The 17,062-nt window shown below is 67.4% G+C and overlaps 3 protein-coding genes across 3 annotated transcripts in view; 2 read left to right on the top strand and 1 right to left on the bottom strand.

Moving 5' to 3' along the window:
• EMIHUDRAFT_464769 (hypothetical protein) overlaps positions 1–4,536 on the top strand; it is an 8,296-nt gene extending 3,760 nt beyond the window's left edge. Inside the window, exons 10-13 of the mRNA XM_005765234.1 lie at positions 310–488; positions 568–712; positions 856–1,065; positions 1,125–4,536. Coding sequence (XP_005765291.1) covers positions 310–488; positions 568–712; positions 856–1,065; positions 1,125–1,319 — 729 coding nt within the window. The 3' untranslated portion in view covers positions 1,320–4,536. The remainder of the gene's footprint in view (positions 1–309; positions 489–567; positions 713–855; positions 1,066–1,124) is intronic.
• A 3,373-nt stretch (positions 4,537–7,909) lies between these two features.
• Positions 7,910–11,762, top strand: ATPVa2 (V-type proton ATPase). The gene is made up of 7 exons (XM_005765338.1): positions 7,910–8,562; positions 8,667–8,790; positions 8,957–9,534; positions 9,630–9,851; positions 9,920–9,983; positions 10,073–10,208; positions 10,288–11,762. Exons 1-7 carry the CDS (start codon positions 8,050–8,052, stop codon positions 11,447–11,449), a joined length of 2,799 nt encoding a protein of 932 aa, XP_005765395.1. The 5' UTR covers positions 7,910–8,049; the 3' UTR covers positions 11,450–11,762.
• Positions 11,763–14,083: 2,321 nt separating this feature from the next.
• EMIHUDRAFT_213074 (hypothetical protein) lies at positions 14,084–16,207 on the bottom strand (the record flags this gene model as incomplete). Its single annotated transcript, XM_005765233.1, has 1 exon — positions 14,084–16,207. One exon carries the CDS (start codon positions 16,205–16,207, stop codon positions 14,084–14,086), a length of 2,124 nt encoding a protein of 707 aa, XP_005765290.1.
• Between the last annotated feature and the right edge of the window lie 855 nt (positions 16,208–17,062).

Genomic DNA, 17,062 nt, shown 5'->3' with positions numbered 1-17,062 from the left:
ACCTTCCCCTTTTTGAACCCTTTCTTCGAGAAGTTGGAGGACCCCGACCTCGTGCTCCCCAAGTTGGTGCCCCAGATTTTGGACCCCGTGTTGGGGGGTTACGTGCGCTCCATCCGGGGGGGGAGGGACCCGGAGGGGCTCTGGTTTTTTTGGGGCCTTTCCAAAAACCTGCATTCGGGGATGACGGGGGAGGTGCCCGAACCCCCCCCCCCCCGCCCCTCACGCCCGTCCACCCCGCCCCAATGCCCCACCCTCCTCCTTCGAGCGTCCGCGCCCACGGCCCTGCCCGCGCCTCCGCGTCCCTCGCAGGTGCCGCGCGTCTTTGAGGCCGTCTTCAAGTCGACGCTCGACATGATCACGAAGAACTTCGAGGACTTCCCCGAGCACCGCTCCAACCTCTTCAACCTGCTGCGGGCGATCAACCACCACTGCTTCCCCGCCCTCCTCCAAGGGGCCGACAACTTCACGCTGATCATCGAGTCGATCAAGTGCCCCCCCCGCGCCCGCCCGCCCGCCCCGCCCCGCCTTTCGCCCAACCGCCGCGGACCCTTTGCCGCCTCGCCGCAGGTGGGCCTTCAAGCACACGGAGCGGACCGTGGCGGAGACGGGGCTGCACACGCTGCTCGAGCTGCTGCAGAATGTGCAGGCGTCGACGGTGATGAACGCCTTTTATGTCCAGTACTACCTCGGGCTGCTGCAGGACGTGTTTGCCGTGCTGACGGACACGTTGCACAAGCCGGGCTTCAAGCTGCAAGCGATGATCCTGGCGCGCGCGCCACCCTCTTCGCCATTCATCCCCCTCGCCCCCCGCCGCCGCCAACGAGGCCGGGCTGACCCGCATCCCGCCCCTCGCAGGCGCACCTCTTTGTCGCCGTCGAGTCGGGCGCCATCACCTCGCCGCTCTGGCCGCAGGACGGCTCCGTCGCGGCGACGTCAAACGGCCAGTACGTGCGCGAGCTGCTGCTGCAGATGTTCACCACCTCGTTTCCAAACCTGACGGCGGCGCAGCTTCAGTCGACGATCGCGGGGGGGCACTTGAACCTGGGCCTCCGCCCCCCATCCTGGGTGTGCCTTGATCGCCCCGCCCCCCCCCCCCCCCTTCAGGCATGTTTGAGCGGTGTAAGGACCAGTCCGCCTTCAAGCAGCACCTCCGCGACTTTTTGGTGCAGGTCAAGGAGTTTGGGGACTCCACGGACCTGTTTGCGGAGGAGCGGCAGCAGGAGCTGGAGACGAAGGCCAAGGAGGTCCGAACGCGGCAGGAGCAGATCCCGGGGCTGCGCAACCCTCACCAGCGCAACGACGACATGACTATGGACTGAGCGGGGCGGAGAGAGGAGAGGGGTTGGAGGGGGCGGGGCGGGGGCGGGGGGGCTGCTGCCGGCTGCAGTCGCCCCACGCTGCGGCGGCGGGCGCGACGCGGCGGCGGTCGCTCCCGCCGGCGGGCGCGCGCAGGGGCGCCGTCGCCGCCGCCACCATTGCTACTGCTGTTGCTGCTGCTGCTGATCTGCTGCTGCTGCTGCTGCTGCTGCTGCTGCTGCTGCTGCTGCTGCTGCTGCGAGGCCGCCGCGATTCGCACCGCGGCACGAGCGTGTCGGGCTCGTGCGTTTTGCGCCCCCCCCCCCCCCCCCCCTTTCACTTGCGGGACATGGCGTTGAAGGGGACCCCGAGGCTCTCGCGGGGCACGCGCCGCCCTACTGTACGGTGCCTCTGCCTCGCGCCCGGGGCGTCTGTATCCCTACAAGTACTTTTTCACGTTTCTCACACGGCTCGCACCAAATAAAATAATTAATAAAGACTCGCACATCGGAGTTCGGACGCCCCGCGCGCTCAGTGGCGCTCATCCGTCGTCATCGGTCTCATGGCCATCTCTCCACACTCCATACCTTGGCGCCCCTGCCCTCCGAACGTCGCCCTCGGCCAGGTCGCCGAGCATCTGACGCATCGTCCTCTGTGCGTCGCGCCCGAGCCCCTTCGCCCACTCGGCGCTCCTCACCGCCACGCCGGCGAGGATCTGGCCAACCGCTTTGGCGCCGACGCGACCAAACACCTTGTTGATCGCCTGCGGCATCAGCTGGTCAAAGAGGAGGCCGTCGAGGAAAGTTGTCAGGTCGAGGCCGCCGCCATCCTTTGCGGCCACCGGCCGAAGGAGCAGCGCCTTGACGACCACAACGTCGGTGACCTCCGCCACGCGCTCGCAGAATCGCCGCTCCTCGCTCTCCGTCCGCCTCAGGCCGCCGCCCTTTGCGGCCGCCCCGCCTACCGCGCCACCGCCGTCGATGCCCAGCCCTGCCGCGTTCGTAATCTTGTTCAGCGCGCCGGAAACAAAGTCGCCACCCGCCCCTGCCGACCCGGCCGCCTCCACGTCCGCCGCGCCGGCCGCCAGCGAGCGGCTCGAGATTCTCCCCTCTCTCGGGCTCTTTTTGAGGTCCCTCTCGGTGTCGCCCTGGTAGCCGGTGAACAGGTCCTTGATGCCGACGCTCACGTCGCGAAAGGAGACCTCACCGCACGAGAGCCGCAGCGGCAAGCTGCTCAGCGCCTCGCGCAGCTCCGCGACGCTGCCCAGCCGCAGCGCCGTCTCGCCAGAGTTCTCCTTGAGCTGCTCCAGCGCGGTGCGCCGCTTGGGCGGCGGCGGCGGCGGCAGGCAGCCGGCGTGCATCCAGTGCAGGCGCATGTCAACCTCGCCGGAGAAGCCTTTGCCGAGCTCCGAAGGGCCGAGCGCGCGCACCGCCGAGCCGCGCAGCTTGGCGTCGGAGAGAAGGAAGGTGCCCGAGACGGAGCCGTCGCGCGAGCGCGCCAGCGGCGGCGCGTGCTTGCAGTAGTCTGGCTGCGTCACCAGGTACTTGAGCGTGAGGACCCACTGGCCGAGCAGCTGGTCGCGGCCGACGGACGAGTAGACGCACACGTGCAGCACGGTGGACGGGTCAGAGACACGCAGCAGCATCTCGTCGTCGAAGACCCACTCCCCGCCAGACCCCTCCGCCCCGCCGACCAACGTGCCGATGGTGGTCAGCAGAGCCACGCCGCGCGCTCGCACGACGCAAAACGGCTTGGTGCCGCTCCGGCGCAGGCCGCGGACCGCGCCGATGCGCAGGCGCAGGAGGTTTGGCAGCGCCGGCGCAGGCTGTCGGCGGCAGCAGCTGCGCGCCCTGGAGGCGAGCGCCGCGCGCACCTCTCGCTCCGCAATCTCGCGGGTGAGTGCGTTGATGTTGAGCTGGCCCTGGTACAGCTCGAAGAAGAGCTTGACGCGCTGGACCCGAGTCTGCTCGAAGTGGACCGGCACGGGCTGAAGCCTGCCCGTGCGCAGCAGCTCGCGCAGCCACCGCAAGTCGATCGTGAGCAGAAAGTCGAGCGCGCCCGCCGACACAAAGTGGCGGTGCGGGCAGTCGAGGGAGGGCGGGTTGGAGAGGGAGAAGTCCTCGACGTAGAGGCGGAGGCGGAGGCGCGCCGGCCGCAGCTCCAGCCACGGCGAGAGGTGGATGGCGCCGAGGGTCAGCGGGTAGCCGAACAAGCCGAAGCGCGTGACGGCCTGCGACACGGCCCAGCCGAGCAGCCGCGGCAGCCGCAGGTAGGCGTACCCGAGCAAGGCGGCGGCGACGAGCCAGGGGAAGGCGACGAGGGCGAGAAGCAGGAGGGGCAGCCCGAGCAGCGCGATCGCGCAAGCGTTGCGCGGCGTCGGGCGCGGCCGCAGGTCGATGGGCGACGGGAAGCAGGCCGAGGACACCGCGTCCGAGGAGGAGGAGGACCTGCGGCCCGTGGCCCGGCGCCACTCCCAAACCGCATGCCCGTTATTCCATTGCCCCAATGGATCTGACCAGCTCGAGTGCCTCGGCCCGCGAGCCTTCCGCCCCCTCGCCCGCGCCTGCCGCCCCCTCGTCCGCGCCTGCAAGAGGGACGCCGCCCTGGCGCGATCGAGGTAGCTCTGCTTGGGAGGAGCCATAGCCGGCGGCGCGATCTCGTCGACGTGCAGCCCAGGCAGGAGATAGCTCTGCTTTGCCGGCGGCGCGATCTTCTCGACGGCGTGCAGCCCAGGCAGGATGTCGAGGGCCACCGCCGCCGCCGGCTGCTGCGGCTGCTGCGGCTGCTGCGGCTGCTGCGGCTGCTGCGGCTGCTGCTGCCCCTGCCCAGGCGCCATGTCGCGGCACCGCGCCCACGCCGACTCGGCTTTGGCGTCCAGCACCGACGTTAGCTGGTCGAGCAGCTCCATCGCCTCCCGCCTCTCCCTCTTGGGAAACAGGTGCGCCGCATTCTTAGCGCGCAACGCCTCGACTGACGGCGCGCCCGAGCTAAAGAGTCTCGTCGGCACGGCAAGGAAGCCACCGAGGAAAAAGCCGCCCATTTTCCGCCTCGTGCTTCGCCCGCGCACGCATGCCTGCAGCTGAACGACAGCGAGCTCCTGCTCGTCCGTCTCCGCTCGGCCGCGCTCACGCGGGTTTCGGCGCGACGAGGCCTTTGATCTGGCGAAGAGCTTTCGCGGCGTCAGCGGCATCGGAGGCCGTCGCGGCGGTGGCAGTCTACAGGTGAGCAGAGGGCGAAGGCGAGAGCAAGGAATGGCGGTTTGGGGCAGGTTTGGGGGCGGGTGGTGCAAAAATCTTGGCAGGCGGGTCACCTCCCAAGCCCGGGGACAGGATTTATACGGTGCCCATGCCCATGGCGACGTTTTTCCTCAGAGGGGCCGTGCCACTCCCACCGTGATGCTCCTCGCCATCATCGTCACCACGTACCATGACGTGTCAGCTCGTCAGCTGCGGACAGGCAGGGACCCCAAAAACAAGACTGGGACCCCTGGTGCGGGGGCCTTCGATGGCTGTCAGCGCTCCTCTGGGCTTGGCATCACACCTCCCAACCACGCACGTAGCTGAAGCAAGTGCTCGTAGAAACGGACGGCGCGTCAAATGCAGCATCCAGGCGTTTACGCATGATTTTCCTGAGGGAGGGTGTAGAGTGGTGGCGGACGAAAGGCGGTGGTGCGTGCTCGGGAGAGGATGTCGGCGAGCGCCAGCATACCGCTCGGCTTTGATCACAGTTCCTTGCCCTCGTCGCAAGTCTAAACTTACGTCCCCACCAGCCACCGCTCGCGACCACAGCCATGGACAACCGCCGGTCGTCCGTCCGCTCGACCTCACCGCTGGTCGAGGGTGAGTCGTCCCGCAGCAGCGCCGCCGAGTTCACCCTCCTCGACGCCGTCCTGGCGGAGCTCGCTCGCCGGGGCATGCCAGACGAATACGCGGAGTGGTTCATCGACAACTTTCCGAGAGAGATGCTCGGGGATCCAGCACCCCCAGCCGATTCCCTTGCAGAGTTGTTCGATCGCGCGTATGCAGATCAGACCAGCGAGGATCCGGCGGTGGAGCCAACCATAGCACGCGTGGCAACGTTGGCCCTGTCCAATGCCGGAGCAATGGCCCGCGCTAGAGCGGCGGCGGCTGCCGCTGAGCGGAGTGGCGAGACGGCCGCAGACGATGCGGCTACCTATGCGGGTGAGTACACCCCGCCGCGCCCGCCGCCGCGGCGGGCCAGCAGCGCAGCGCCTGCCGCCTCCGAAGCATGGTCGGTTGGCCGGCCGGTGATTGTTGTGGCGGGAATGCCGGTCGTACCTGGTGACGCGATGCCCGACGTCGAGGCAGGCAACGTGGCAGGAGGCGTCCAGGGCCAGATTAAGCAGCAGCTCTTTGGCCGACGCTATCGGCTGATTATCCTCGGGCTCTGCTTGCTGATGACAGGGATGACGATTGCAGTCGGCGCTCTCGCTGGGGAGTTGGTTGTGCTCAGGACACCGTCACCTCCGCCACCTCCCTCGCCATCACCGCCGCCGCCGCCTCCATCGCCATCGCCGCCACCGCCGCCGCCCTCGCCCTCGCCACCGCCGCCGCCTCCTCCATCGCCCTCGCCGCCGCCGCCACCATCGCCGTCACCGCCTTTGCCTGCTGGCGTCGTGAGGTGCTCATCGACAGTGTGCCTTTCGCCCGTAGCGACCGCACAGTGCTCTGGTCACAACCCACGGCCCTGCACGTCTGCGGTTCCCATTGGAGGCACGTGCGAGGCCGACGGCGAATGCGCTCTTGCTGACATCGACAACTGTGAGCTCTACGACGTCTACACTCGAGTAGCTTGCCCGTCTACCTCTTCGCCGCCGCCGCCGCCGCCGCCGCCGCCCTCGCCGTTGCCACCACCTCCGCCGCCTCCCTCGCCCTCGCCGCCGCCTTCGCTGTCACCGCCGCCGCCGTCTTCGGATGGCGTCACGCTGCACGTCGGGACAGGAATCGCGTACCCGTCAGATAGCTGTACCCGCAGCACGGGAAATGACCGGATCAACTCGATTGCTGTCTCTCTGTCAACTGGAGCGGGAAACACCTTTAAGGTGTCCTTCTCGGTTGACTACACGCCTTCTACTTCCGGAACCTACACAATGAGCTCCGGACTCTCGATGAGAATCGTCTACCGCTCATTTTCAGACACCACTTGGAGTGTTTTTGACACTGTTGCGATTCCTCCTTCTGCATTCACCGCCGGTGCTGCTAACACCTGGGATCCAGCGGGGTCGTTGACATGGCCAATGTGCGCAAGCCAGTGGCATTACTTCCGCGCGATGCTAATTGACCGCAGTAGTGGCGCTGACATGATCACTGGCACATGCGCCACGGGCGCCGGATCGCGACACTATGATAATGTGGGTGTGTACGTTGGTGGGATATGCTAAATCAGCGGCACACGTATGCCAGAGCCGGAGGAGTTCATGGGTTCAATAGGTTAGGTGTGGTGCATGCAAGTCCATGACGGTTCGCATGTTCGTTTATATTCCTCACAAAGTGAGTAGTATTTCGTGAGGCTAATACAGCTGCCTTCGGGGAGGCGCGGCCGCGGTGTGTGTGTTATCCATCGCGTGGTCCGAGTGCTCGTCCAGCTGATCGTTGGTTGTATTTGTTGATTGGTCCTTTAAATCTCCTGGTTTGGCGTGCCCCGAGAGCTGCGTCTGGAGCTCCCGCGCCCGCCTCTCCCCGCTTGCCCGCCCGCCCGCCCGCCCGCCCGCCCGACCGACCGACCCCGACCGCCACCCATTCCCATCACCATCTCACATTACCTTCATATAGGCGCTCGAGACCTCCTCTCGCTGCCTACTCGCTGCCTCGAGGGAGGAGGGGAAGATGTCGAGCTGAGCTAGCCGCTCGCACGGCCGGAGGCCCCTCCCCGAAAGGCAAGTATTAGCCTCACGAAGCCGAGACCCCTCCCCCCCGCCCCGATCCCCCCACCCCCTTGCACCAAGGCTTGCTCCCCTCCCCCCCTCGGGAGGGCCGAAGAGAGGCGCCCGTGGGGACCCCGCAATTCCCTTCCCCCCTCGGAGGGCCGGACTGAGGCGTCGAGGGCCCCGCTCTTTCCTTCGCATAGCGGCCACTCTTCGGATCGCTGGTCGAGCGACCCGGGGGATGCCCCGCGCGCCTGATCCAGGCGCGAAAACGAATCTGCGAGGCGTGGCAGCCGCTCATGCGGCCCGATGGGGAGGAGTGGGGCGGACTACGGGGATCGGCCTCTTACACAATTGCTCTTACACTGCCCTTCCCTGCAGCGAGCCCCCCTCCAACCCACCCGCGCTAGGTCTCGGGGGACGCAGCGGTCACACCCGACGACCTCGGGAACTAGCCGGGGCAGTCGGAGAAGGGGCAACTGCGTGCACTGACGGTCGGCCGTCAGAAAACACGCCTCCGTGGCTCGGGTTACACCAATCCTCGCTACCCAACGCGGCCAAAGGATATCCACCTCGAGAACCTCGAAAGAAACAACCCAACCTCGAAAAGAAAGAAAACAGACAACCCAAGGGAGGGATGGGAGGACGGTACGCCGCCACCACACAGGGATTTAAGGCGTCACTGCGTAGAACGAATTCTTGAAGCTTCGGCCCGCACAAGTTCTACTGCGCCCGGCGCCGCTTCACCACGGGACATTCTCCGACGAGGGCGCTGGGTGGCGGTCGCGCGCGACGACGACGCGAGCGACGACAGCAGCAAGGAGCTCGATAGTCCCAAGACTCGGGCGGCCAAGGAGCTCCAGGCAAGGATGGCGCGGCTGACGGAGGAGCAGGAGGCCAAGAGGAGGGAGGCAAAGATGAGCGAGCCGAGTGGGCTGCTGCGCTCGGAGCGGATGTGCATGGTGCAGCTGATCGTGCAGCACGACGCCGCCCAGCACACCGTCGAGGAGCTCGGCGCCCTCGGCTCGCTCATGTTCATCGACCTCAACGAGGGCGTCACCGCCTTCCGCCGCACGTTCCTCCCCGAGCTGCGCCGGTGCGACGAGGCGGACCGGGCGCTGCGGTTCATCGGCGACCAGCTGGCCGCGGTGGGCAGTTCCCCGCCGCGCGCCTCGTGGCGCTCCGAGCTCCGCGTCTCTCTGCCGGAGCTCGTGAGCGAGCTGGAGGACGCGGTCAAGGAGGTGAGGCAGCTGCAGGCGTCGCAGCGAGAGCTCGCGTCCAACTACAACGCGCTCATCGAGCTGTCGCACGTGCTGCGGAAATGCGACGGCATCTTCTCCGAGGCGCGCCAGGGCGAGTTCGGCGACGGCGGCGTGCAGCAGGTGCACGCACGGCCCGCACGCTGTTAGCGCACACCGCTCTCTGCGCTCTCCGCCCCTCCAGCCCGCCCTCTCTCCGACCCGGCCTCGGCGCCGCCCCGCCGCAGGTGCCCCGCTCGCTCTCGTACGCCGAGCTGATCCGCGCGCCCTCGCTCGGCCTCTCGCTCGACTCGTACGGCAACCACGCCTCCTCCAACTACAACTCGGAGACGAGCGGCGACGAGCTGCCAGGCGCCTCCCTCGCCCGTCCGCCCCTCCTCGCCCGCCTCCCGCCCTGCGCCCCCCCCCCCCCCCTCTGCCCCCGCTCCGCAAGGCGAGCGCCACCCTCGCCCGGTCGGCGCGACACGCCCCGCGCCCTCCTCCTCCGCTGCGGCACCCTCCTCCTCCGCTGCTGCAGGCGACGAGCTCGACGGCGGCTCGGCGGCAGACCTGGAGAGGGGAGGGGCGCGGCGGCGGCGCGGCGGGGGCGACGGCGGCGGCATGGCGGCGCTGCGCGGCGGCGACGCCACCGCGGCAGGGCTGCGGCTCGGCTATGTGTGCGGGGTGCTCCCCACCGCGCGGCTCGCGGCGTTCGAGCGGGTCCTGTTTCGCGCGACGCGCGGCAACATGTTCATGCGCTCGGCGACCATCGACCAGCTGGTGCGCGACCCGAAGACGGAGGAGCTGCAGCACAAGGCGGTCTTCCTCATCTTCTTCTCCGGACAGCAGTCCTTCGCGCGGATGGCCAAGATCGCGGACGCGTTTGGCGCGCACCGGTACAACTACCCGGCAAAGTACTCGAAGCGCGCCGCGCTGCTCTCGCAGGCCCTGACCCGGCTCGACGAGCTCTCGCACGTGATCGACCACGTGGTGGCGCGCAAGGAGGCGCTGCTCAGCTCGCTGGCGGCGCGCCACGGCGCGTGGAGGACCCACCTCGCGCGGCAGAAGGGACTCTACAATGCGCTCAACCTGTGGAACTACGACCTCACGCGCAAGGCGCGCCGAGGGGAGGGGAGGGGCGCCCCCCCCACCGCCAGCCTCTCGCACACCGCGCGACTCCTCCCGCCCTCCCGCGCCCGGACGCGCGGCAGGTCCTGATAGCCGAGGCGTGGTGCCCCGCCTCCATGATCGAGGAGACGCAGGAGGCTCTGCGGCGGGCGACCAGCCGGTCGGGCGCGCACGTGCCGTCCATCCTCAACGTGCTCGAGACGGACGAGGCGCCGCCCACCTACTTCCGGGTCAACAAGGTCACCTCGGCCTTCCAGGAGATCATCGACACGTACGGCGTGCCCCGGTACGGCGAGATCAACCCGGTCGCCCTCCCCTCCCCCCCCCCGCGCGCGAGTGACACGCGACTGAGGCCGTGGAGCGCTCCTTTCAGGCCGCCTTCACTGTCATCACCTTCCCCTTCCTCTTCGGCGCGCGGCCCGCCCCTCCCCTCGCCCGTGCACGCCCCCCACAGTTCGCCCGCTCTCCCCGGACGGCGCGTGAGACCCACCGCGCCGTCCCTCGCACCCTCCGGCTCGCGAAATAGGCGTCATGTTTGGCGACGTCGGCCACGGCTCGATGGTCACCGCCTTTGCCCTCTATCTGTGCGTCAACGAGACGAAGATGCTCGCCCTCTCTGCGCGGTTGCGAGACGACATCATCACCATGGCGGTCCGCGGCCGGTGCACGCCGCCGCGGCCGCGGCTCTCCGCCGCCCCCCCCTCGAGGCCAGTGGCCGCACGGTCCTGGCGGCGGCTGTAGGTACATGCTGCTGCTGATGGGCATCTTCTCCATCTACTGCGGCGTGCTCTACAACGACGTCTTTGGCCTCATGGCGGACTTCTTCGGCACGAGCTGGACCGAGACGCCGCCACGCCACGGCGGGCCGCGCGAGCTCAAGGCGCATGGGATGGTCTACCCTTTCGGCATCGACCCTGGCTGGCACCGTTCAGCCAACGAGCTCTCGTTCGGCAACTCGTACAAGATGAAGCTCTCGATCGTGCTCGGCGTGGCACAGATGCTGCTCGGCCTCGGCATATCACTCGTCAACGCTCTCGCCGCCCGGAACGCGCTCGACGTCTGGTGCGACTTTGTGCCGCAGGCCATCTTCATGCTCTCCATCTTTGGCTACCTCGTCTTTTGCATCTTCTACAAGTGGTCGATCGACTGGGTGGCGGAGGAGCGCGTCGCCCCCTCCCTGATCACGCTGCTCATCTCCTTCTTCATGTCGCCGGGGGAAGTGCCCGCCGAGGCGCGGCTCTACGCGGGGCAGGAGAGGGTGCAGGTCCTGCTGCTGCTGCTGGCCTTTGTGGCGGTGCCTTGGATGCTCCTCGCCAAGCCGCTGCTCCTGCGGCGGAGACACCTCGCGCGCGCGGGCTACAAGAACGTGGCGTGCCGACCCACCGCGCGCGACGACCCGGCGGCGGCGCGCGGGCTGCTGCGGAGCACGAGAGACCACGACACCGACGAGGACTCCGTCTCGGTGGCCTCGTCCAACAACGGCAAGGCGTACGCCGAGGAGTTTGACTTCTCCGAGATCATGGTGCACCAGGTCATCCACTCGATCGAGTACGTCCTCGGGTGCGTGTCGAACACGGCGTCCTACCTCCGCCTGTGGGCGCTCTCGCTTGCGCACAAGCAGCTGTCCATGGTCTTTTGGGAGATGGTGATGCTGCCGCCCCTCCAGTCCTGCCGCGCCGGCGGCTCGTCGTGGAGGTGCGCCGTGCCGCTGTTCTTCGGCTTTGCCGTGTGGGTCGTGCTGACGACCGCCATCATCTGCTGCATGGAGATGCTCTCCGCCTTTCTGCACGCGCTGCGGCTGCACTGGGTCGAGTTCCAAAACAAGTTCTACAAGGGCGACGGCAAGAAGTTTGTGCCTTTCTCCTTTCAGACCATGGTCGAGAACATGGACGACGAAGAGTGAGGGGCTTGCGGGCGCCCGCCGCGCGCGCGGGCGCCCTCTGGAGGCCGAGGCGGCCCCGAGTGGCGTGGTGTCGTCCGTGTCCGCCGTTTGGCGTGTGGGCAGCCGCCCTCCCTAGTCCCTCTCCCCCTCTCCCCGCGTCCCCTCCGAATGCCTGCGTGGTGCCAGAGCCCCTGTGGCGTGACTGTCTCCCTGACCCTGTGAGGTTGTGTCGGGAAAATAGTAGTGGGTTGAGCCTGTCCCGCGGCGCAATTCTCGGCGCGTTTACCGCACGCACATCGCACGTTCCACGTACTGTAGTCCTGTACACACCCCGGTGAGCGGTGTTCACACCGCACGCGCGCGCACGAGCCTCGCTCGCACCTCGCAGACGCAGTTCGGGGGACGGGGAGGGCGGGCGGCGGGCGCAACGCCAGGCGCCTGTCAACGCGGGTGCTTCCGACGAGTGCACTCACACGTGAGGGGTGTGGCGGTCAGCGCCGTCGTGCCCGAGCCCCTGGCCATGCAAACTGGCGACTCGCGCAGGGCGAGCCGAGGTGCAGCGGCGGTGTTCATTGCGCCGCGGCCGCCGCGGCCGGCATGAGAAAGCGTGGAAAGAGCATGACGGACGGCTCGTCCCCGGTCTGGTACCCACCTGCGGGCAAGACGAGGCTGCCACGTCAAGACGCGATGGAAGGTGCGCAAGGCTGGCAGCAATGAGGGGCTACGCTGGGGGTGGGGGGGGCACTCACCCGTGGGCGCCGGCCAGTCGGGCAGGGGTGAGGAAGGCGCAGCCGGAGCCGCGCTGGCTGCCGTGAAGACCGGGGCGAGGACGAGCCCGGGTGCGGGCGACAGGTCCGGGTGGGACAGCGCTGCCGCGACGGCCCTCGAACGCTTGCCAGGCATCGCGATAGGACTCTTTGGTTGGTCCTCCCTGTAACCGAACCCTTCTCTGCAACCGCAAGCGCAACTACGAACCCCCAATCGATCCCCAATGAGCACCCCCAAAGACCAGCACAGTTAATTGTGTTACGGCAGAGGCCAGGACACGTCGCCGAACTGGGAGATTGCCCGAAAAATCATTTCGCGAACTGGGAGATTGCCCCAAATCATTTTTGCGTGACTGAAGACAACGACTAACCCCCCGCAAAAATGATTTTTGGCGCAGGACCGGCGCATGTGGGTGGGACGCCCGGGACCGGCACAATGAGCACACCGATCGTCTCCTGCAGCAAGTCGCGCTTGCCTTCAACAAACATATCGCGGCACGGCCGATGTGTGATGGTCGCGGCAAACCTTCTTTTCTGCACCCCCTAGCTAGGGGCTAGAATGGTTGGGTAGTAGGGGTAGAGGGTTGCCCAAAACTTAGACCTGCTCGCAGGCGAGCGCTGAACTAAGCCCCCGGAAGGAGACGGGCTCTCAAACTTAGACGCTGGTGATCGGACTCACGAACTTAGACGACACGAGGTGGCAGTTCCGGGTCTCTGCAGGAGCCCCCCCCCCCCCCCCCCGGGGGCCCAGCCACAGCCCAGCCAGGCCGCCCGGTCCGGCCCGCGGTCTGCTAAATAAAAAGTGTAAACCCTGGATATTTTGCACGACCCCATATGGGTCAAAAAGCTACAAGCGCCGTCGCCAGTTGCCGCGCATCGAGCCGCGCACGACCTCCTCTCCGCCTCTCTGTGCGCAAGTTGCGAGACGGCGCACGCCCGCCGCAGGCGAAGTCAAGAAAATTTTGAGGCAACCCTAATGATCACGGCCGACTTAGGTTCTTAGCCCGCATAAGAGGCTCCCGCCGATCTTAGACCGCGTAAGCAGCTAAGCACCCCAGCGTGACCGGTCACACTTAGACCCGATAAGCCTCGAGGCTCAGAACTTAGCCTACTACCCAACCAGCGGGGCTAGGCTCGGCGTCCCTCGAGGCGGGGGCGCGTCGCCATGGTGGACACGGTGTCGGTGTCCAGAGAACTGCGATAGGGTGCCCACAGGACCCAAAAGAAGATAGCTTTCCGGCTCAAAAAGGGACGCACGAGGCAAATCTGATGTTGGAGTGTTCCAAAAGGAGCGAGGCGTCTTCCGTTGGGGGACCGAGTGACTAGGAAACGAGGGTTCCCCATTGTGTCCCCTTCGCGTGCGAGCGTGACACTGCACTTGGCGCCGAGCGCCCGCGGCTCAGACCTTGTGCAGGCCTACCCTCATTGGACACGCCGGTCCGGACCGATGGCGCGCTCGGTGTGGGGCAAGCAAGACCCCCCCCCCCCCCCATCGGCGCGCGCCCGAGCTTTGAACGGCCGCCAGGAGCACCAAGAGGACTCCTCATGGCTGTGTCCAAGTGGGCTTCGACCGGCCTCGGCTGGGGGGGCGGGTTGTCCCGGTTGCGGACGCCTTCGAACGCATGCTTATATACAGCTGCTGTCTGTACAGAGATGCCAGCACCCCCCACAGGCAGAGCGCTGCTGGGGGGGGGGGGTGTCGGCCATGGCTTAGGTGTGCAGCTGCAGCAGGGGGGGTACCGAGCAGTGACCAGTGAGTGGCAGTGTGCGGCCGCTCTCCAATACTTATACATAAGGATATGATATCCTTTTCAAGCTTCAAAAAGAAGTTGCACAACGCTCAACGGGCGTGAACTGCAGATGTAGTAGTGTGTGTGTGTGTCAGAGGTCACCAAGGCGGGTCGCCCGGCCTGTCGCCCGGCGGGTAGGGACAGCGGCCGTCCGGCCGGGAGGCGAGCATGCGCTTGGCGATCGGCAGGAACTTTTGGTCCATCCCGTTGTACCCCTCGAGGTTGCACCACGTGATTGGCTTGGTGTCCCTACCGTCGGGCAGCGTGTGGTAGTCGCACAGCATCTGGCGCGGGCACGTGGTCGAGTTGGAGCGCTCGCTCAAGTCGATCCCCGCGCCCGACGAGCACGCGTCCGCCGAGGTCGGGAACACGGTCGGCGAGTGGAAGCCCCAGGTGCAGTTGATGCCGTGGAACGGGTTCTGCCAGTTGAAGCCGGCGCGGAAGTGTCCGCCGCCGTCCTCCGACGGGCAGTACCTGGACGACTCGGTCGTGATGTACCGCAAGACCGCGTTGAAGGCCGTGGCCGCCGGCGCCGAGCCGAGCCAGCGGCAGAGGCGGCGCAGGTCCGCGTTTGCAACCTCCAGCACGCGGAACTGCGGGTGGGACTGCCGCACGAGCCGCCCGACGTCCGCCATCGGCGTGCCGTACGGCAGCTCCACCGCGTCTGGCCCGTGCGGCCGCGCCTGCTCGCCCTTGCGCGCCACGGTGAGGGTGACCCTGTTGGCGCGCACCTCGGCGGGCATGTGCGGGTTGGAGAGGAAGGTGTGCTCGCGGAACTTGACCTTCTTGTCGTTCCACCGGTCGGTGAGGTAGAGCGAGTCCATCGGGCAGTTGAACGGCAGTCCCATCCCCATGACGTGCGGGTTGCGGCACTTGCTCAAGGCGTTCCAGTAGCGGTCGCAGAAGCACCAGAGCTTGGGCATGACCATGATGCCGCCCACCGCCGTGGCGAGACCGAGCAGGTCGCGCACGGCCTGCCGCTGCGGCGCATCCATGAACATGTGCCGCTGCGGGGACCACTCGGGGAAGCGGCGGTAGACCTGCTGCTTGTACTCCTCGTCGTAGCTCGCCCCCTTGAGCGCCACGAAGATGCCCTCGGTGAAGTACTCTGGCGGGTCCACCGCCCAGAGCGCGGCCTCGCGCGCGCGCTGCCGCTTGCCGTGCGGGTACTCCTTCGTGTCGCCAAACTGGAAGGTGAAGTGGACGGTGATGGGCTGGTGCTGCGGCTGCTCGTGGCCGTCCATCTCCTGCACGTTTTGGTTGAACCAGGTGTGGCCGCCCGTGAAGGGGCGCACCGGAAGCGTGCCAAACGTGAAGGTGGTCGCCGCGCAGCCGGCGCCGGGCAGGCAAGGCTCGTGGGACGAGCCCGTCTGGTGCACGCGGCGGTAGTTGCCGGGGAGCGACGCGAAGGCGTCGGGCGGCGCCGCGACGCCCTCCGCGCGGCGCGAGCGCAGCCAGGCCTGCAGGTCCTTCACCTCGCCGCCGCTGACGACCTGGTTGAAGAGGGACTGGTCGTTGACGTTCTCCGTGAGGTGCTTGCCCCCCTTTTGGCGCAGCATCGCCTTGCGCCAGCTCTGCACCATCGCCTTGGCGCCGCGCGTCCCTCGCAGGTAGACCACGCCCGTGTTGAGCTCCGCCGAGACGCCGCGGCCCGAGTCGTCGTGCGTCGTGTCGAGCTCGTCCGTCGTGACGAGCACGTCCGCCAGCGCGAGCGCCGCGGCCTGCGGCACCGGCGGGTGCGCCGGGTCGGCCCACGACATCCAGCGCCGCCAGTGGCCGTTGAGCCAGACGACGTCCAGGTCGGAGATAAGGACGTGGAAGCCGGCGGCGAGCAGCTCCCACAGGAAGGCAACCTTGACGAGGCCCATCTCGAGAAAGTCGGAGCGGTGGTGCCGCATGTACGCCCAGTCGCTCCTCATCTGGTACACCTCGTCGCGCGTGCTGCGCCGCTCATACGTCCACACGTCCAGCTCGGGGATGATGGCGGCCGCGGGCACGCCCAGCTCAGTGCACGCGGTGAGCAGCCGCTTGTCCGCAGCGCCGACCAGGAAGGGCGAGAGGCGCGGCTGCGCGCTCCGCACAAAGTGGATCCAGTTCTTGACAAAGTCCATCATGGAGGAGGTGCCAAAGGTGAAGTGCAGCGTCGTGCCGAGAGGCTCGACCGCCGCAAACTCGGCCGCCGCCGGCGGGTTGAGCGACAGAGCCGACGCGTTCGGGCGCATCCACGCGGGCGGAGAGGCGGCGGCCGCGGGCGGCGCGGCGGCAGCGTCCGTAGCGGGAGCGTCACCGATGACCGCCGACAAGGCTGCTGCTCTTCGTCTGCAAGCTGCTGCTGGTGCTCATGCTACCGCCACCGCTGCCGCTGCAACTCCCACCGTCGCCGCCGCTGGAAGCGCCGCCTCCGCCACCGTCCCCGCCGGGGCTACATCTGCACCACCACGCTGCGCGACATTCTGCCAACGACGACGTCGCAGCCAGCGCGTTGGCTGCCGGTGCACCCTCTACTGAACCCTCCTCCTCCGCCGCTGCCGCCGCTCAGCCAGCCGCTCGTGTGTGTGAGCGAAGTGGCTGCAAGGTTGTGCAACACGCCAAAGAGCCCCGCCGTGGCTAGCAGCGCAACGGCTAGCGTGCGAAGCCGCATGGCGACACAGCAGTGGTCGGGCGCGCCAGCGGCGGTGGTGGTAGTCAGGAGACCTAAAAAGAATTTTCAACTCCGTCGCACAACACTGGGCGCACCCCCCCTCTCCTTAAAATCCCTGTGTGGTGGCGGCGTGCCGTTCTCCCATCCCTCCCTTGGGTTGTCTGTTTTCTTTCTTTCTTTTACACTGGGCACGGGACTGGCGCGCACTGGCACTAACACAGGTACACCACGGGAGCCGCCTAAGCGACTCCTGGCGCGCACTGGCACTAACACAGGTACACCACGGGAGCCGCCTAAGCGACTCCCGCGAGGACGGCGAGGCACTTAGCTCCGTGCACTCGACCGCCCTCGCCGCTGGCAAGCTCATTCACAATCTGCTCTGCGATTGCCGTGTGAAGAACGACTGAGATGCGCTGCTTCTGCAGCCCCAGCCAAT

Source organism: Emiliania huxleyi (genome assembly GCF_000372725.1).
Source record: "Emiliania huxleyi CCMP1516 unplaced genomic scaffold EMIHUscaffold_56, whole genome shotgun sequence".
Classification (NCBI taxonomy): Eukaryota; Haptophyta; order Isochrysidales; family Noelaerhabdaceae; genus Emiliania; species Emiliania huxleyi.
This window is presented reverse-complemented; position numbering and strand designations above follow the sequence as displayed.